Source organism: Sorex fumeus, unplaced genomic scaffold (genome assembly GCF_029834395.1).
Source record: "Sorex fumeus unplaced genomic scaffold, SorFum_2.1 ptg000072l, whole genome shotgun sequence".
NCBI lineage: Eukaryota > Metazoa > Chordata > Mammalia > Eulipotyphla > Soricidae > Sorex > Sorex fumeus.
In genome coordinates, this window is record NW_026606129.1 from 56,914,618 (window position 1) to 56,930,617 (window position 16,000).

The 16,000-nt window shown below is 40.3% G+C and overlaps 1 protein-coding gene across 5 annotated transcripts in view; it reads right to left on the minus strand.

Annotated features, from left to right (window-relative positions):
• Positions 1 to 16,000, minus strand: part of ERC2 (ELKS/RAB6-interacting/CAST family member 2) — a 1,123,201-nt gene that overhangs the window by 1,076,945 nt on the left and 30,256 nt on the right. For all 5 annotated transcript variants that reach the window (XR_008794491.1, XR_008794489.1, XR_008794490.1 and 2 more), the window contains exon 2: positions 1,943 to 2,752. Coding sequence is in view for 1 of the 5 variants with exons in the window: in XM_056129131.1 (XP_055985106.1) it covers positions 1,943 to 2,599 (657 nt within the window). In the remaining 4 variants the exon portion in view is untranslated. The remainder of the gene's footprint in view (positions 1 to 1,942; positions 2,753 to 16,000) is intronic.

Sequence of the window (16,000 nt, forward strand, 5' to 3'; positions counted from 1 at the left end):
GTTCAAAGTATTTTACTAAAAAAGATTCTTTTTACTAAAAGCAAAAGATTTTTTTTTGCTAAAAGCAAGAGTTTTTCATTAAACTATGCCTCACATATTATTTATTTTACCTTATCTCTCTACTTTTATATTTATAAATGTCTTTGAAGATATATATTGGTACAATAACACATCACGTAATTTACAAATAAATGTACATTTATCAGTGGAAGTCTCTGTGCTTTAAAAAAATATATAGAGAAGCATGAGGAAAGTTATTTTGAAGCTGGCAATCTAGAGAATGTTTTAAACTTTTTCTTGCTACTTGCTTCATTCCAAAGCTATTCCGAACCATTTTTGCAGGGATGTACAGGGAAATGAACCATTTTGAACTCAGAGGGGATGAAACTAGTGGAGAACTGGGGAAATACAGACCGCAGTAACAAGTTCACAAAGACCACATCAACTCGTAAATTCAGTGAGCAGCAGAAGTGACACCCAAAAGTGTTGATCGGATTTCGGAATGAAGAACAAAGGCTCCTGGTTCCAACTTAAAATCACATTTCCACATCTGAAAAATCAGCAGTCTCTGTCAGCTAATCAAAAGGATAAGGCGATTGCCTTCCACACACAGGAGAACAAAGATCAGAAGACAACAGAACACAAAGCCTCCTGCTGTCACTTGCACTCCAAGGGGGCCGTAGCCAAGGAAACAGACTGGAGGTCAGCAGATGACCCCAGCAACCACAGAAGATTCCACTAGGTCCACATTGAGACCAATTATTGAAAAAGCGAATTGCGAATTCAACCAACTTAGAATGATCTCAAGTTTCTAGAGATAACTGAGCTTTATTTCTTCTCATTGTGCCAAATGCTACAGTATCCACCATATCCCCTGTGTTTTAGTATTTATCTTACTACCAGTAAGCGTGAAGCTAGGATTTAAACTCAGGTGTGTCTGACACCAAATCCCTTACGAAAAAAACAGCAAGTAGATAAATGAGCTCACAAAATAAGTAGAAGCTGAACGTGGAGACTGGAAAGAACTAGAAGGAAAAAAAAAGCAGGATGGAGAATGCCAAGAATTTCACCAGGGGAAGAGAACAGAGAACCAAGTCAGAGAGGCAGAAGACACTGAAATTATGCAGGAATTACCACGCTGTAGTACAAGCAGGGTAGGAGATGTACAGGGAGATGGTACAAAATAAGGTTGTATGAGACAGCTGAAGCCTTCCAACAGAAAGCACTGCAAATGCCACCAAAGCTTACATTATTAATATTATGGAGGGAATGAATAATTGAGGACTTTTACAGCAGTTATAGCCAACCACAAATTGCCAATAGAAAAAACTAATCTTGCTATGAGATGGAAGATGGATCAAAGAATAATAAAATGTATTTACACATAGTAGAGGCATATAGTAGATTTATACAGAATGGACAAGACAGTAGGAACGGAGTTAAAAATTTTAAAAAACATATACCAAATCTATTTTACCCAATCCCATTGAATCTGGTTCAGTTTGCTATTTAGATAACAAACTACAATCATCCCCCACCCCAAAAAAAAATACACCTGGTACTTCCCAAGAAATCAGTTCACCAGTCAAATATGGCCCTCTAGACATGTCTACTCTTAGGAAAACCAAGCTTGTCCTCAAATGCTCAGAGGAAAGTGCATCTGACCCACTGATGTGACAACTAGGAAAGAAATAAAAATTGATCAAATATAAACGTGAGGTGATGAGTGATTCTCCTTCTCTGCAAAAGGTGAAAACATTTTTGGAAAATAAAGAGAAGACAAATGTAACCTCATATTTCCTGGGTCCTCTTGCAGTCTTCAATTTAAACCTATTTCTTGATAATGCCAAACTCTCTTCTGCATGAGCTGTGATATCTGCAAAGTATCAACTGCTCAGTGAGAAGCCAAGGCTGAAAAATATTGAGATGAGATATAACCTACCTGATTTTCTTCATGGGAAACCCTCATCTGCTCTTTGAGGACAGACATTCGGGCTGCTTCTTCTTTCCTCAAGACTCTCTCCTTCTTGAGCTCGGGACTCCAGAAGGTCTTGATGCTGTTCATGGAAGATCCCAACTTGCTGTCTTTGATGTCTAACTCTTTCCGAAGGAGGTCATTCTCTCTCTGAAGTTCCTTGAGCTGGGCTTGAAGGTCTAGCATCGTGCTATCTCTTACCTGCCTCAACATGGAGGGCACCTGGTGGTGGTGATGATGGGATGAACTGGTCAGACCACCATGTTGGTCCGTGTATGAAAGAACATCTGTATGGGAAAGTCCAGCTGACGCAATATTAGGACTACTCCCCATGGCTGTCACTCGGCCTCCATATACTGCTCGATTTGTTGCCCTGCCCAGAGTCATGGTGCCTTTTGGATAAGTCGTTGAAGCCACCCCCTCATGGTCACTCAGGTACATGGGTCCAGATGTAGCATAGGCTGCATTAAGGGACTGGATGTTTTCCATGGACAGAGTCTTGCCTGTTCCTCCACCTCCCCCACTACTTGTTCGTCGGTGACCCAAACGAGGAGACCTTGGCAAACGAGGAGATCTGGAAGGACTCCCTTCCAGATTCGTGATTGTTCTTGCACTTCCATACATCTTTCTTGTTTTATGAGGTACTATCAAAGAGAAGAAATTATATATTCAGTTGGAGATTCAGTCAGTATTTCCACTGTTGGCTGATCCACTGCTGGCCGAAATTTTCACTATGTTCTCTTAAGTCTACACCAGAAAATTACACCAATCATAAATCTGAAAAATTAAAAAAAGGATAATTAAACCACTTTTTTAGAACTCTACAAGGCATTATTTTTAAAACATAGACATATAGATTAATAATGATAGAGATGGAAAAGAGATAATCATACCCATACTCATTTTCAAAATCTGACTCCAACACTTCATTTACTTTAAGCAAACGTCATGTAAACTCTATGCACCCAGCTCTCAACCAAGGTCAACATTTCTTAGAGTCAAAAACAGATGCTCTTTTTCTCGTAGAAAAATGAAGTTTTGCATTTTGGCTCATGCTAAATGACATTTAGAACCCACAGGAAATCCACCACGAAATTCCTCATCGTGGATATTTAACTATAAAACACTCCATCCTAGGAGCACAACCTTCATACACAAGTGGCTCAGCAGTGACTCTAGAAGCTATGGCTTCCTAAGAGGTCAAATGACAATCAATCAGTTATTTCCTCCCCCTATGCCCATTACAGACAAAACCGATCCATCATAGTTCTAGTTTCCACTAGTTTCAGAACTCTTCTCAACACAACACTCTATACCAAATCAACTGACATTAAAACATGTGCATCACATCAAAAAGAACAAGAGCAACCAGTGCTGGCATGAATGCGGAGAGAAAGAGACTCTCATTCATTGTTGGTGGGAATGCCAACTGATCCAGCCATTTTGGAAAACAATATGAACATTCCTCCAAAAAACTAGAAATTGAGCTCTCTTATGACCCAGAAATACCACTTCTGGGACTATATCCTAGGGATGGAATAAAGCACAGTAGAAATAACATCTGCATTTGTATGTTTATTGCAGCACTGTTCACAATAGCCAGAATCTGCAAACAACCTGAGTGCCTGGGAACAGACAACTGGTTAAAGAAACTTTGACACAACTACACAATGGAATACTATGCAGCTGTTAGAAAAGATGAAGTCATGAAATTTGCTTATAAGTGAATGGACAGAATGGAGAGTATCGTGCAAAGTGAAATTAGTCAGAAAGAGAGAGACAGAATAACTGCAATCATTTGCAGAATAGAAAATAACATAATATGTTATTATTATGTTATTTAAAAGTAGCCTACGCTCTACTTTAGGACAGTAGAGACGAGGACCAGGAGGACTGCTCTATGGTTTGGAAGACTGACTCGTGCTGGGGAGGAAAGCCGTTGGGATGGAGAAGGGACCACTAAATCAATGATAGTTGGAGGAATCACTTGGGATGGGAGATGAGTGCTGAAAGTAAACTATGGACCAAACATGATGGTCTCTCAGTATCTGTATTGCAAACCATAATGCCCCAAAGTAAAGAGAAAGTAAGAAGGAAGGTTCCTGCCACACAGGCAGGAGGTAGGAAGGGGTGGGGGTGGCAGGAGGGATAATGGGAACATTGGTGGTAGAAAATGAGCACTGGTGGAGGGATAGGTATTCATTGTATGACTGAAATGCACTTATGAAAGCTTTGTAACTATCTGATGGCGATTCAATAAAAAAAAATTTTAAAGAAAACACTTGGAGGGAGAAAAACTACACTCAACAAGTCTTGTCAACTAAAAAAAATCCTTACAATCAGATTCCAAATGCTTTCACAAGAAGTAAAAAAAAAAAGGCAATTCTGCCTTTCCTCCTTCCACACACATCTTTTAGCCTGACATTTTAAAACTTTTTTTTAAATTTTATTTAGTGGTCTAAAATTGATCACTCTACATCAGTAGAGATGCCATAGGAGACAGCATACCCTATTAGAGTCTGGGTCCCCTTTTAAAAATGGGAAGAAGCAATCTATCATGCATACTTAAGTACACTGGTATGTACTGAAGTACATACCATATAAAATGTATGATTTTATTATATAGCTGGGATTACATAGTTGTGATTACTCCTTTGGCAGGAGGATTCAAGTGGCCTTAAATGGTCTGCTCTGGCTTCTTAGGCCATCTTTGTTTATATTGATTTTCTGCTTTAAGATGGTTAAGCATATAGATCTGAAGAGAGACAAACCAAGGTTCAAAAATCCACTCTAACAATGACTGAGTAGACTTAGGTAAATTATTTAACTATTCAGAGCATTTTTTTTTCAATCAATAAAATGCAGTTACTGCCATTAACTCCTAGTATTGTGAGAAATAAGTGAGATCATGTTTATAAAATACCTGTTTTTGTGCACAGATAGACAATAAAGAGTTTGGGGGGGGGGGGGCTGGAGTGATAGCACAGCAGGTAGGGTGTTTGCCTTACACACGGCTGACCCGGACTCGATTCCCAGCATCCTATATGGTCCCCTGAGCACTGCCAGGAGTAATTCCTGAGTGCAAAGCCAGGAGTAACCCCTGTGCATTGCCAGGTGTGACCCAAAAAGAAAGAAAGAAAAAATAAATAAATCTAAAAGAGTTTTTGGTGGTAGCATCCCATTAATAACAACACAACACACAAGGATGTGCTTTATTTTTAACTTCTTCTCTTTCCTTTCCCTACTTTGTAGTAATACTCAGAGAAATTTTTCCTGACCCTCCACTGGCAGACTATTGTGTTTAGGTAAAACAAACTCTTTCTGCTTGATCCTAGATGATGTCAGGTAAGAATATGAACCAGGTCTGGCAGATCACCATAATACACCCCCCGCCCCCTCCTCACCCCAGATATATTAATTATCTGTGTTAGAGTTAATGACATATGACCAACACTGGTCCAAAAGGACTTCAGGACTTCATAGAGCTTCCATAATGACCACACGGACACAAAAACATTAACTCAAAAATATATATGTACTCTATATTCATTGTGGCTCTTTACACTATAACCACTTTATGGAAAGACTTAAATGCCCAATAACAGTTGAATGGATAAAGTAGTTGGATAATACATACACAATGGAATACAGCTATAAAAAATGAAATCTTGCTGTTCACTGCAACTTGGAAGGAACGATAAGGCATTGTGTTAAGCAAAATAAGTCAGAAGGAGAGGAAGCTAAATCAGAAAGAGATACTACAAATGATCTCACGCATACCCAGTATACAAAGAAACAAAACAAGAGGAAAGACAGTATAAAATGACGACAACCCTTGGCCTTTGATTACAAAATTAAGATCACCTAACAGTAGTAAGTAGGAGGAGGCATGAAAAGGAGAACTAAAAGTAAGATAAGGACATTGGTGAAGGGCACCAAAGTGATAGCACAGCAAAGTGGGGCACCAAAGTGCCCTTCACCAATGGGCACCAAAGTGCCCTTCACCAATGTCCTTACAGTGGTACAGTAATTTTATACATCAAAGCCATACACATTGACACTATTATAAACATGTTAGATAATTATAATTAAAAATTTAATTTAAAAAAAATGAAGTTTCTTCTGAGTACTACCAGGTGGAAATTGAAAGAAAGCCAAGCTTTATTTTATAAATTTTTATTATTGAATCACTGTCAGATAGACCCTTACAAAGCTGTTCATGATTAGGCTTCAGTAATACAGTATTCCAACACCCATCCCTCCACCAGTGTACATTTTCCACCACCAGCTTTCCTCCCGTCACCCCCCCCCCACCTTCTATGGCAGGTGCTTTTCTTCTCTTCTCTGTCTCTCTGTCTCTCTGTCTGTCTGTCTCTGTCTCTGTCTCTCTGTGTGTATGTCTCTCTGCCAAGCTTTAACTAGTGTGAAATCAAAACAGGTGACATCACATAACACCTTGGATTCAGCAGTCATCAAAGCCACAGTCAATTCTAAACTATTTAATTTGCATAAGCCAGGCCAGGCAGATTGGCTGTATGAAATGACTCCAGTTCTTTTCCTCTTCTAATATCTAGATCCTAGGCAGTGCCCCCCAAATCTGATTCTGGATTCAATCATGTGACTTGCTTTGGTCAGTAAGGTCATATCAAATGAGAAGCAAGCAGGTGCATTAAAAAGCACTATCTTTTTGTGTTCCTCTGTCATTGAAATGAAAACATGTCCAGTCTAAGATCATCAGAGGTACCTAGCCAAGAGACAATTGAGTTTACATGCATAAACAAGTCCAGATGAGATTCACCAAACACCAACTCATGAAATTAATACCTCTTAGTATGTCACTGAGATTTTATGGTTGGTTGTTTTGCAGTATTACTTGACCAAGAGCTTAAATGTATTTACCCATCCTTCATTTTTAACTATACTCAAGTCTAGTCGGAACACTTGCCACTTCAAGAGTCTTCACATATAATACAAAAAACTGTTTTCCATAAAGTCATCTCCTTTCCCTAAGATTCCCTGAAAAGAATTATATACCCATTCCTAACCTACAAACTTAATTCCAAATGTTTGTTACTTGGAGCTTAATTTTGTTTTACTTGGAAATAGAAAAAAAATCATTTTGTATCTAATATTTTTCCATGAATAATCTGTTCTGTAAAGAAAGGTGCCTCAATAGTTCCAACAATAGGAATTCATTTACATAGATGATGAGAGAGACAGACAGTGGAATAATGTGACTATTACATGAATATTTAATGAGACAGAAAAAATGTTCATGACATAATAGTGGGAGAAAGGTGAAGCAGATCATAAAACATTTTAATGCTTTACCCACACTGCAAAACACACATATATAAACACTAGCTTGCAGAGAAGACAGGAATGACATGCATCAAAATAGCAATAATTATGCCTAAAAATGGCAAATAGCACTAGTGATTTTCATTTTCTTCCTTTTATTTGCATATTCTTAATCTATAATACATATTTTTATTGCTTTCCTTGGTCTTTGTTCATCTATTTTTTCTATGGTATTTGTTATTTGCATCTACTAACTTTGCATTGTTTTTTATTTTCTAGTTTCTTGAGATATAAAGTTAGGTTGTTTGAAACGCTTTTTTTTCTTAATGTAGATGTTAATTGTTATGAATTTATTTTTCCCTTCCATAATTGCAGCCATTAAAAGAACTGTCTTTTCTGTGTTTAAAACTTAGGAATCTTTGGGCAATTGTTCCCTTAACCTCGGCGGCAACAGAAACTGAGAGCTGGTCTTCAGCAGGAAGCTTACTGCAGTCAGGTAGGGGTGGGGGTACACTGCAACAATGGTGGAGGGAAGCTGGTGTTCAGAAGGACGGTGTGATGCTAGAATGTTCTACGCATGAAAGTAATAGTTTTGTAAGCCACACAGTGCTGAAATTTTTTTTAAAAATTAAGTTATCATTAATGGGGCAGGAAAGATAGTACAGCAGGTAGGGTACTTGCCTTTTCCATGGCCAACCCAGGTTTGATCCCTGGATTTCCATATGGGCCCCTGACTACCACCAAAAGTGATTTCTGAGTGCAGAACCAGGAAGAAGCTCTAAGCATTGCCAGATGTGGCCCAAAAACTTTTTAAAAACGTATCTTTAATATAAATTGATCTATTAATTAAAAACAAACAAAAAAACCCACAGCCTACCTGAGCCAACACTTATGAGTTGACTTTGAAGAAATGATAAAATCTAACTTGTCCTTTCCTATTTAGAGGCAGACAGTTCTATGTCTAGCTAGATATGAAGTTCCAATATGAATACAATAAAATTTACACCTGTAAAAATTTAATCTAACAACCCAGCTAGACAAGGCTTTGGAGAATTATAAAAATTAAAATGCAAAGGGTCACACTGATAGTACAGTGGGTGGAGGTACTGAGTCGGTTCAATCCCCAGCATATGGTCCCCCAAGCCCAACCAGAGTAAGCTTTAAATACTGCTGGGTGTGGCCCCAACAAACAAACAAACAAAAATTAATTGAAATGCAGTGGGGCCAGGGGTGAAGCTCAGTGGTAAAGTGTTTGCCTTGTTGGCAGCTGCAAGCCCTGCATTTGATCCCCCAGAACGGCAAAAAAAATGCAAATGAAAAGGAGATTTCTTCTTACCAGAAACACATAAGCACAACACATTCATGACATATGTAACACACAGGTATGTTAACTTGTTTAAAATGTTCTTTTAAAGAGCAATACACAGTGACAGTGATCCAGCTTTCCTTGGGCTCACCTCTTCTAGGTTTAGAATCAGACTTATGCTAAAGGCTGATGTCTCAGATGAGACTGAGAAGCCTCTCTTTTCTCCTATGTTGTTTCATTTTTGTGTTATTAATTTGAGTCTTCCTATTCCTGAAATGTTTGGTAGAACACACCCATACAACAGAATGTACTTGGTTGTCCACTTTTTTAAAAACTTTTTTAAAAACTGTTTATTGATCTATTTAAGTTCTTTAGCTCTTTTATGTCAACAATCCAGGAACTGTTTCTTAAGAAATACAATGTTCTATGTATATATTTTGGTCTTATTGGTAGTTCTTTGTATAATTTTTCCTTAAATTTTTAGAAATCATCTTTAGTCACTTACATCTCCATCTCATTCCAAGTAAAGTAAGTAAGGTAAAGGCCCTCCGGTTGATCGTCGATTTGCTCGAGCGGGCCCAGTAACGTCTCCATTGGAGACTTTGTTGTTACTGTGTCTGGCATATCGAATACTCTCGGTAGCTTGCCGGGCTCTCCGAGAGGGACAGAGGAATCGAACTCGGGTCGGCCATGTTGGCTGCGTGCAAGGCAAACGCCCTACCCGCTGTGCTATCGCTCCAGCCCCTCATTCCAAAAGTTGTTTGTATTTTGTTTCCCTTGATGACAGTGTGACAAATGTTTACTTATTTTTTGTTTTGTTTTGGGGGGCACTGCCAGCTCAAAGGGACCATGAGCTGAGGACTGAATCTGGGGTTTCTGTATGTAAAACATGCACTTCAGCACTTAAGATAGCTCTCTGATCCTGCCTTTTTCTCACTGTTTTAAAGATGCAGTTTTAACCACAATGAGATATTACTTCACATCAGTGAGAATAACCTATATTCCAAAGACTTCTGAATAACCAGTATCAGTGGGGTGCAGTGAGAAAGGAACCCTCATTCACTGACAGTGTAAATGTCATCTGGTTCAGTCTCTACAGAAAACAGTGTGGAGATTTTTCCAAATAATAAAAATAGAACTCTGTATGACCTAGTAATTTTACTTTCTGGAATCTATCCAAGAACAATACCAAAAAAATTCATTCAGAAAGATATATACATGCCTACTTTCATTGCAAGCTTTTTAAAATGCCCAATAAATACACTATTTGCAATATATATCTGGAACAACCCAAACCTATAACAACAGATGTGGGGATAAAGAAATTATGGTATATATATATATACATAAAGGAATATTATACAGCTATAAGATCTATTAAATCTTGTCCTTTACTACAATTTAGATGGGACTACAAGGTGTCACATTAAACTAAATAAGGCAGTGGGAGCACAAAGATTGAATGATCTCACATGTGGTATTTAAAGAATAAAGCATGGGGATGGGGGTGGGGGACCAGAGTAATAGTACAGCAGGTAGGTGTTTGCCTTGCACGCGGCTAACGGGTGTTCAATCCCCAGCATCTCATATGGTCCCCTGAGCACTGCCAGGAGTAAATCCTGAGACCAGAGCCAGAGCAATCCCTGAGTATCACTGGGCTGGGTCCCAAAATAAAAAAATAAAAGTTTATTATCCATGGTGGTGGAAAATGGGCACTAGTGGAGGGATGGGTATCTGATCATTGTATAATCGAAACCCAAGCACAAAAAATAGTAAATCTACAACTGTACCTCATGGTGTTTCACTAATAAAAAAAATTTAAAAAAATTATTTGGGGGCCTTGGAAGCCACACCTAGTGATACTTGTAGGATAACACTGATTTGTCCTTTCTCCCTGGCCACAGGGAGTTTAGTTTTATTGGGTTACACCCATCACAGTGCTACCGGGGCACTCCCATTCCTCTGTGTGTTTATCTTTAGCTTCTCTCTGCTCTGCTTCCCCAACCTGTCAATCACCTGTATCCCCTAATCAGCCTCTGTTAATTTGTAAGGTCAGATCCTTCTAAGGACTCTGAATTTGTATTCGTAAATGAAGTATTGCTTTTCTCTTCTCCTTATTTCCTTTACATAGTTAACTTCAGAGCAATGTCCTTTTTGTATAGACATAGGAAGACAGTTAATACTATGCTTTTGTAACTTGGGAGTTAATTGGCTCAGAATAATATTCACTCCCGGGCATCTGTTCTCCAACTTAAGTCTCAACTTAGTTCCTAGCACCCCAAAAGCAGAGTCCCAAGGAGGGACTGGATGGACCCAGGGCAAGCTGTGAGCTACCCTGGCATCGAAATGGACCTGGTCAAGCACCATAATACTTAACTATAAGTTAAGAGCACAGTCATGTACAAATTCTGTCATGATCTAAAGAGTAACAACTGGATTAAGACCCTGCTAGGTTAGGAAAGACTAATCTGGCCTGAGCACTGTAGTCTGAGATCTATAGCGAGATGTTCCCAGGAGAGTCACCCTACAAGCTTAATGTACCTCTTACTGTGTCCATACAAAATGACTAATATTAAGATGAAAGTTTAAATGGTTATTGGACTAAGAAAAGGAGAAACACACCCCTGGTTGGTATTTTTCCCTTGAGAGGATCTCATGGCTGGAGGAGATCAGGAAGGGCTTTCATATGTTGATTGTGCTACCCTACATAGGTGTAGTTACTACCTGGAAGGTTTGGAGTTGGGTGAGAGATGGAATGTGGAGGGACTGGCATGGGGGTCAGGAGGAAATGAGAATGAGGGGCAGAATGACACTGGAATGGGGCACTTAGTGAGAGACTGGAACAGGAGCTTAGGAAGAATAGAATAAATGGTAACTGATCACTAACCAGCCCAGAGGCCCTGTTCCCTCCTTCATGTGCCTGTTGGCACTGGCTGAAGGCCAGGTTGGGGAAGCGGCTCATGCTACTTGGCGGGTGAGAGAGAGAAGACCACCACAGCAGCTCACTTATTTATTTTTTGATTACAAAATACTCAGGGGCAACTTTTGGCTTTGTGATCAGTAACCACTCATGGTAGAGCGGGAGATGGCCACATTCACGGAAGAGGCTTTCCCACTCTGGTATTTCTCTGGTCCAATAGAAAGTTTTTGATTGAGGCAGAAAAGAGTACTTGTTGCTGGTAAGGTACTTGCCTTGCTTGTGGCTGGTACCCAAGTTCAATTCATGGCACCATATGTAGTTCCCAAAGTACTGCCAGGATTAAGTTCTGATCACAGCCATGTGACCCAAAAATCAAAACACAATAAATAAATAAAACACAAATACAACTAAAGTCTGGTTGAAAACTATACACACAAACACATATTTATCTTATTACTTCCCTAATAGGGCTGGAGCGATAGCACAGTGGTAGGGTGTTTGTCTTGCGTGCGGCTGGCCCAGCTAAGCCGAGTTTGATTCTTCCACCCATCTCCAAGAGCCTGGCAAGCTATCGAGAGTATCTCGCTTGCGTGGCAAAGCCTGACAAGCTACCCATGATATATTCGATATGCCAAACAGAGTAACAAGAAATCTCACAATGGAGACATTACTGGGCCCGCTTGAGCAAATCAATGAACAATGGGAGGACAGTGGACAGTGGACAGTGGATAATTCCCTAAAAAAATTTTAGACTAGAATTTTAGGATCAAATTTTGTTATTTTCTATCAAAAGTCCTCCATAAATACTGAAATATTCTATACTCAAACACACAACCTTCAGCTCTTTTTCCTTCATATCACCTACTCTTTACTTTGAACAAATCATGGGCACCTCCATCTCCTCCTACAAGTACTAAGAAACCCTAAATTACCCAACTCAGGATCACAGCTCTGAAGATTAAAAATGCACCTTAAGAGAGAGAGAGAGAGAGAGAGAGAAAGAGCAAAAGGGAATGCCCTGCCACAGAGGCGGGGGGGTGGGGGGAAATTGAGGGAAGGGATGGGGGGTGGATACTGGGATCATTGGTGGTGGAGAATGGGCACTGGTGGAGGGATGGATACTCGATCATTGTATGACTGAAACGTAAGCATGAAAGTTTGTAAGTCTTTAACTATACCTCACAGTGATTCATTCAAAAATTAAAATTAAAATTTTTTTTAAAATTTACCTTAAAAATACTTTTTAAGTACTAATGCTGTGCTAAACTAGCCCTGCTTTAGGTCACTACTTCCTCAGTTTGGCAAACATTCAGATACGCAATGCCAAAAGGGTTCTGACTTTGCACCATCAGAGGCTCTGGAACATTAATATGTAGGATGACAACTTCAAAACTAAGAATATAATATAACTTTTCCCACAGTTACTTCACAAGCAAAGCCTTTTCTCTTCACATTACCTGAAAGCATTTAACAATCTGAGTTATTCATGCAATAACTGTTTGTTGAGGGGTGGAGAGTTGCTGAGCCACACCCAATGGCGCTCAGAAATTTACTCCAGGTTCTCTGCTCAGGTGTCAGTCCTGGTGGCACTCAGGGGACCATAAGCAGGGGACAGGAATCTAATGGGGTTGACGCCAATGCAAGGAAAGCAACTAACCCTCTGAAATATCTCTCTCACCCTGGCAATAAATATTTTTAGGTATCAATTAAGCTTTCAGAGTTAAGTGCTGGGAATAACATCGTGATTGAGACACACAAGCTTCTATCTGTGTGAGGTTTGCCCACTAAAATAGACAATCACAGACAGACTTGTCATCATCTCAGAGCTAACAGGGTTTGAGGAAAAGAAGGTTACAGGAACTAGGCACAGCTCAAAGAATAGAGACATGAAATTGACACAAAAGAATCAGAACTAACCACTAAGAAAGAAACACAAAAGATCAAAATAATGACTGTCTGGTTCTTTTGTTTGGGTTTGGTTTGGGGACCACACCCAGTGGTGCTCAGGGCTTACTCCTAGCTCTGAGCTCAAGAATCACTCTTTGCAGTTCTCAGAGGACCATATGTGGATCAGCATCTGAACCAGAGTAAGAAGGCAGCTGCATGCTAGGCAAGCACCTTTGTGTATCTTCCCAAACCCACCTGAAATGTTTACTTTACTAGGAAAAGAAAGAAATGGAGAGATAGCACAGTGGGCAAAGCACTAGCCCTGCACACAGACAATCTCAGTTCAGTTCCTGACATGGCTGATAGTCACCCAAGCACCATTGTAAGTGGTCTGTGAGCACAGGGACGGAGTAAGTTCTGAGTACCACTGAATAGGGGAAGAAAGAAAGAAAGAAAGAAAGAAAGAAGGAAGGAAGGAAGGAAGGAAGGAAGGAAGGAAGGAAGGAAGGAAGGAAGGAAGGAAGGAAAGAAAGACGGAGGGAGGGATGGAGGGAGGGATGGAGGGAGGGACGGAGGGAGGGAAAGAAGGAAGGAAGGAAGGAAGGAAGGAAGGAAGGAAGGAAGGAAGGAAGGAAATAAGGAAGGAAGGAGAGAAGGGCGGGTTGGAGCGAGGGAGGGATAAATGAATATAACTTTTAAACCTTCAATTAAGAAGCCAGAATATCGAAAATAACCTAAGTCAGTCATAAGTTACGAGTGTGTTTAAGAAGCTAAGGAAACAGTTGATATCATTTATTCCAAGATCACACCAGACAAAAGGCATTGTATATAATTCTGATCATATAAGTCAAATACAAGTCAAAATAGAACTGTGGAAAATATTAAAAAGGTAATAGAATAACTTCTTCACTGCTGTATATCAGTTCTTAGCAATAAATATTGACTAACACCCCAGGCTCAACCTTTATCCAGGAAGTCATTTCTTCCACCCAGTTTACACTTTTGTGGTTTCCTAGAATCATTTCTTCTTGAGGCTACAGATTCGGGCCAACGAGGAGACTCAAAGGGATGGAGTGCCGGGTTTGTGTGTAGGAACCCCCACCACCACATTATCCCCAAGGCTCCAGAACCCAAAGGCAATATACTCGAATGAAGTAAACTTCCACACAGAGAGCGAGGTCAAAGGACCCCGCTCGCCAGGCCAGCCCAGGGTGAGTCCCCTTTGCTGTCACACCTCCTAGGTCTCAGGACTCCCACGTGTTCCACTGAGTCACTCACAGCTCCGCGCGCCCCCCAGCTGTGTTTAAGTCTCCTGGTACATTTTTAGGTACTTGTTTTGACACTTGGGCTTTTTTTGGTTGTCTCCTAATTCTCGTCTATCCTAATTTCGTTCCCCCCATCTTTTTTTTTCCCTTCTGTAAAATGAATCCCTAAGAATGAGCAAAAAGATCAACTTTATTCAACAAAGAATGCTAAATAATGTCTTCTATTTCCCATTACTGATTTCACAAAAACTAGTCCTGGTCTGGGGGAGTGTCTCAAAGTACTGGAGTTTGAGTTTTGCATGAAAGGAGGCCTAGGCTTAGATACCAGGAACCACATGTCCCGACCCCTGCCAACCCACCCAGCACTTCCAGGACTAACCCCCAACCCCCACCCAGCACTGAGCTGGAGAAGTCCCTGAGCATTTCTGGGCTCAAAACACAAAAAGGAAAAGAAAAGGAAAATAAGCTTTTCCACCCACCAAACACTATAGAAAATAAAGTAGCAGATAAGGGGTGTGTGTGTGTGTGTGTGTGTGTGTGTGTGTGTGTGTGTGTGTGTGTGTGTTCAGGGACCATGACAGGCTATATACACAGAAGCAACATATCTGCAGTGCTCAGGGACCATATGCATTACCAGGTTCAAACCAGGGTCACATGTTAGACAAGCAGTTCACATGTTAGACAAGCAGTTATGAATTAGATCAACGTACACAGAAACAGACAAATGTTGCTGAATCAGACTCCAAAGAACTTAACTACATAACACCTTTTACTTCTTTTCTCTTTGGTGGGGCAGAGGGAACTTCCCCCGCAGTGGTCAGTTGTCGGAAGCCACTCATAGTGATACTCAACCCAGAGGCATAGACCTGACCTGGTTCAGGGCTTGGACCCCAAGATGCAGTGCTACTATGCCTGGCAGTGCTCAGTGGTGCCAGGGATTGAATCCAGGGCCTCCACAAGCAACACATGAGCAAAAGTACTCTGAGCTTTCCCCCTGGCCCAACAACACCTTGCATTTTTACATATTTTTGTTCTTTTAGGGGTGGGGGGACATCAAATCACCAGTGCCACACCAAGAGGTGCTAAGGAGATTGTATAGTGCCAGGAGTGAACCCAGGTCCCTGTGTCTGCCAGGCATGTGCTCCAGGCCTTTGAGCATTTATCTTGGTCCAACACTTTCATTTTAAAAGCCTAAAGCACCTCATTGATAAAATTCAAATTCAAATCATTAGTTCCATTTAAGATTCAAATACTAAGTAAAATCAAGTGATTTTATGACCCTATATAAATGCTCCTTCTAGGAACTGGAGTGGTAACACAGTGCATGGAGGTTATTTGCCTTGCAT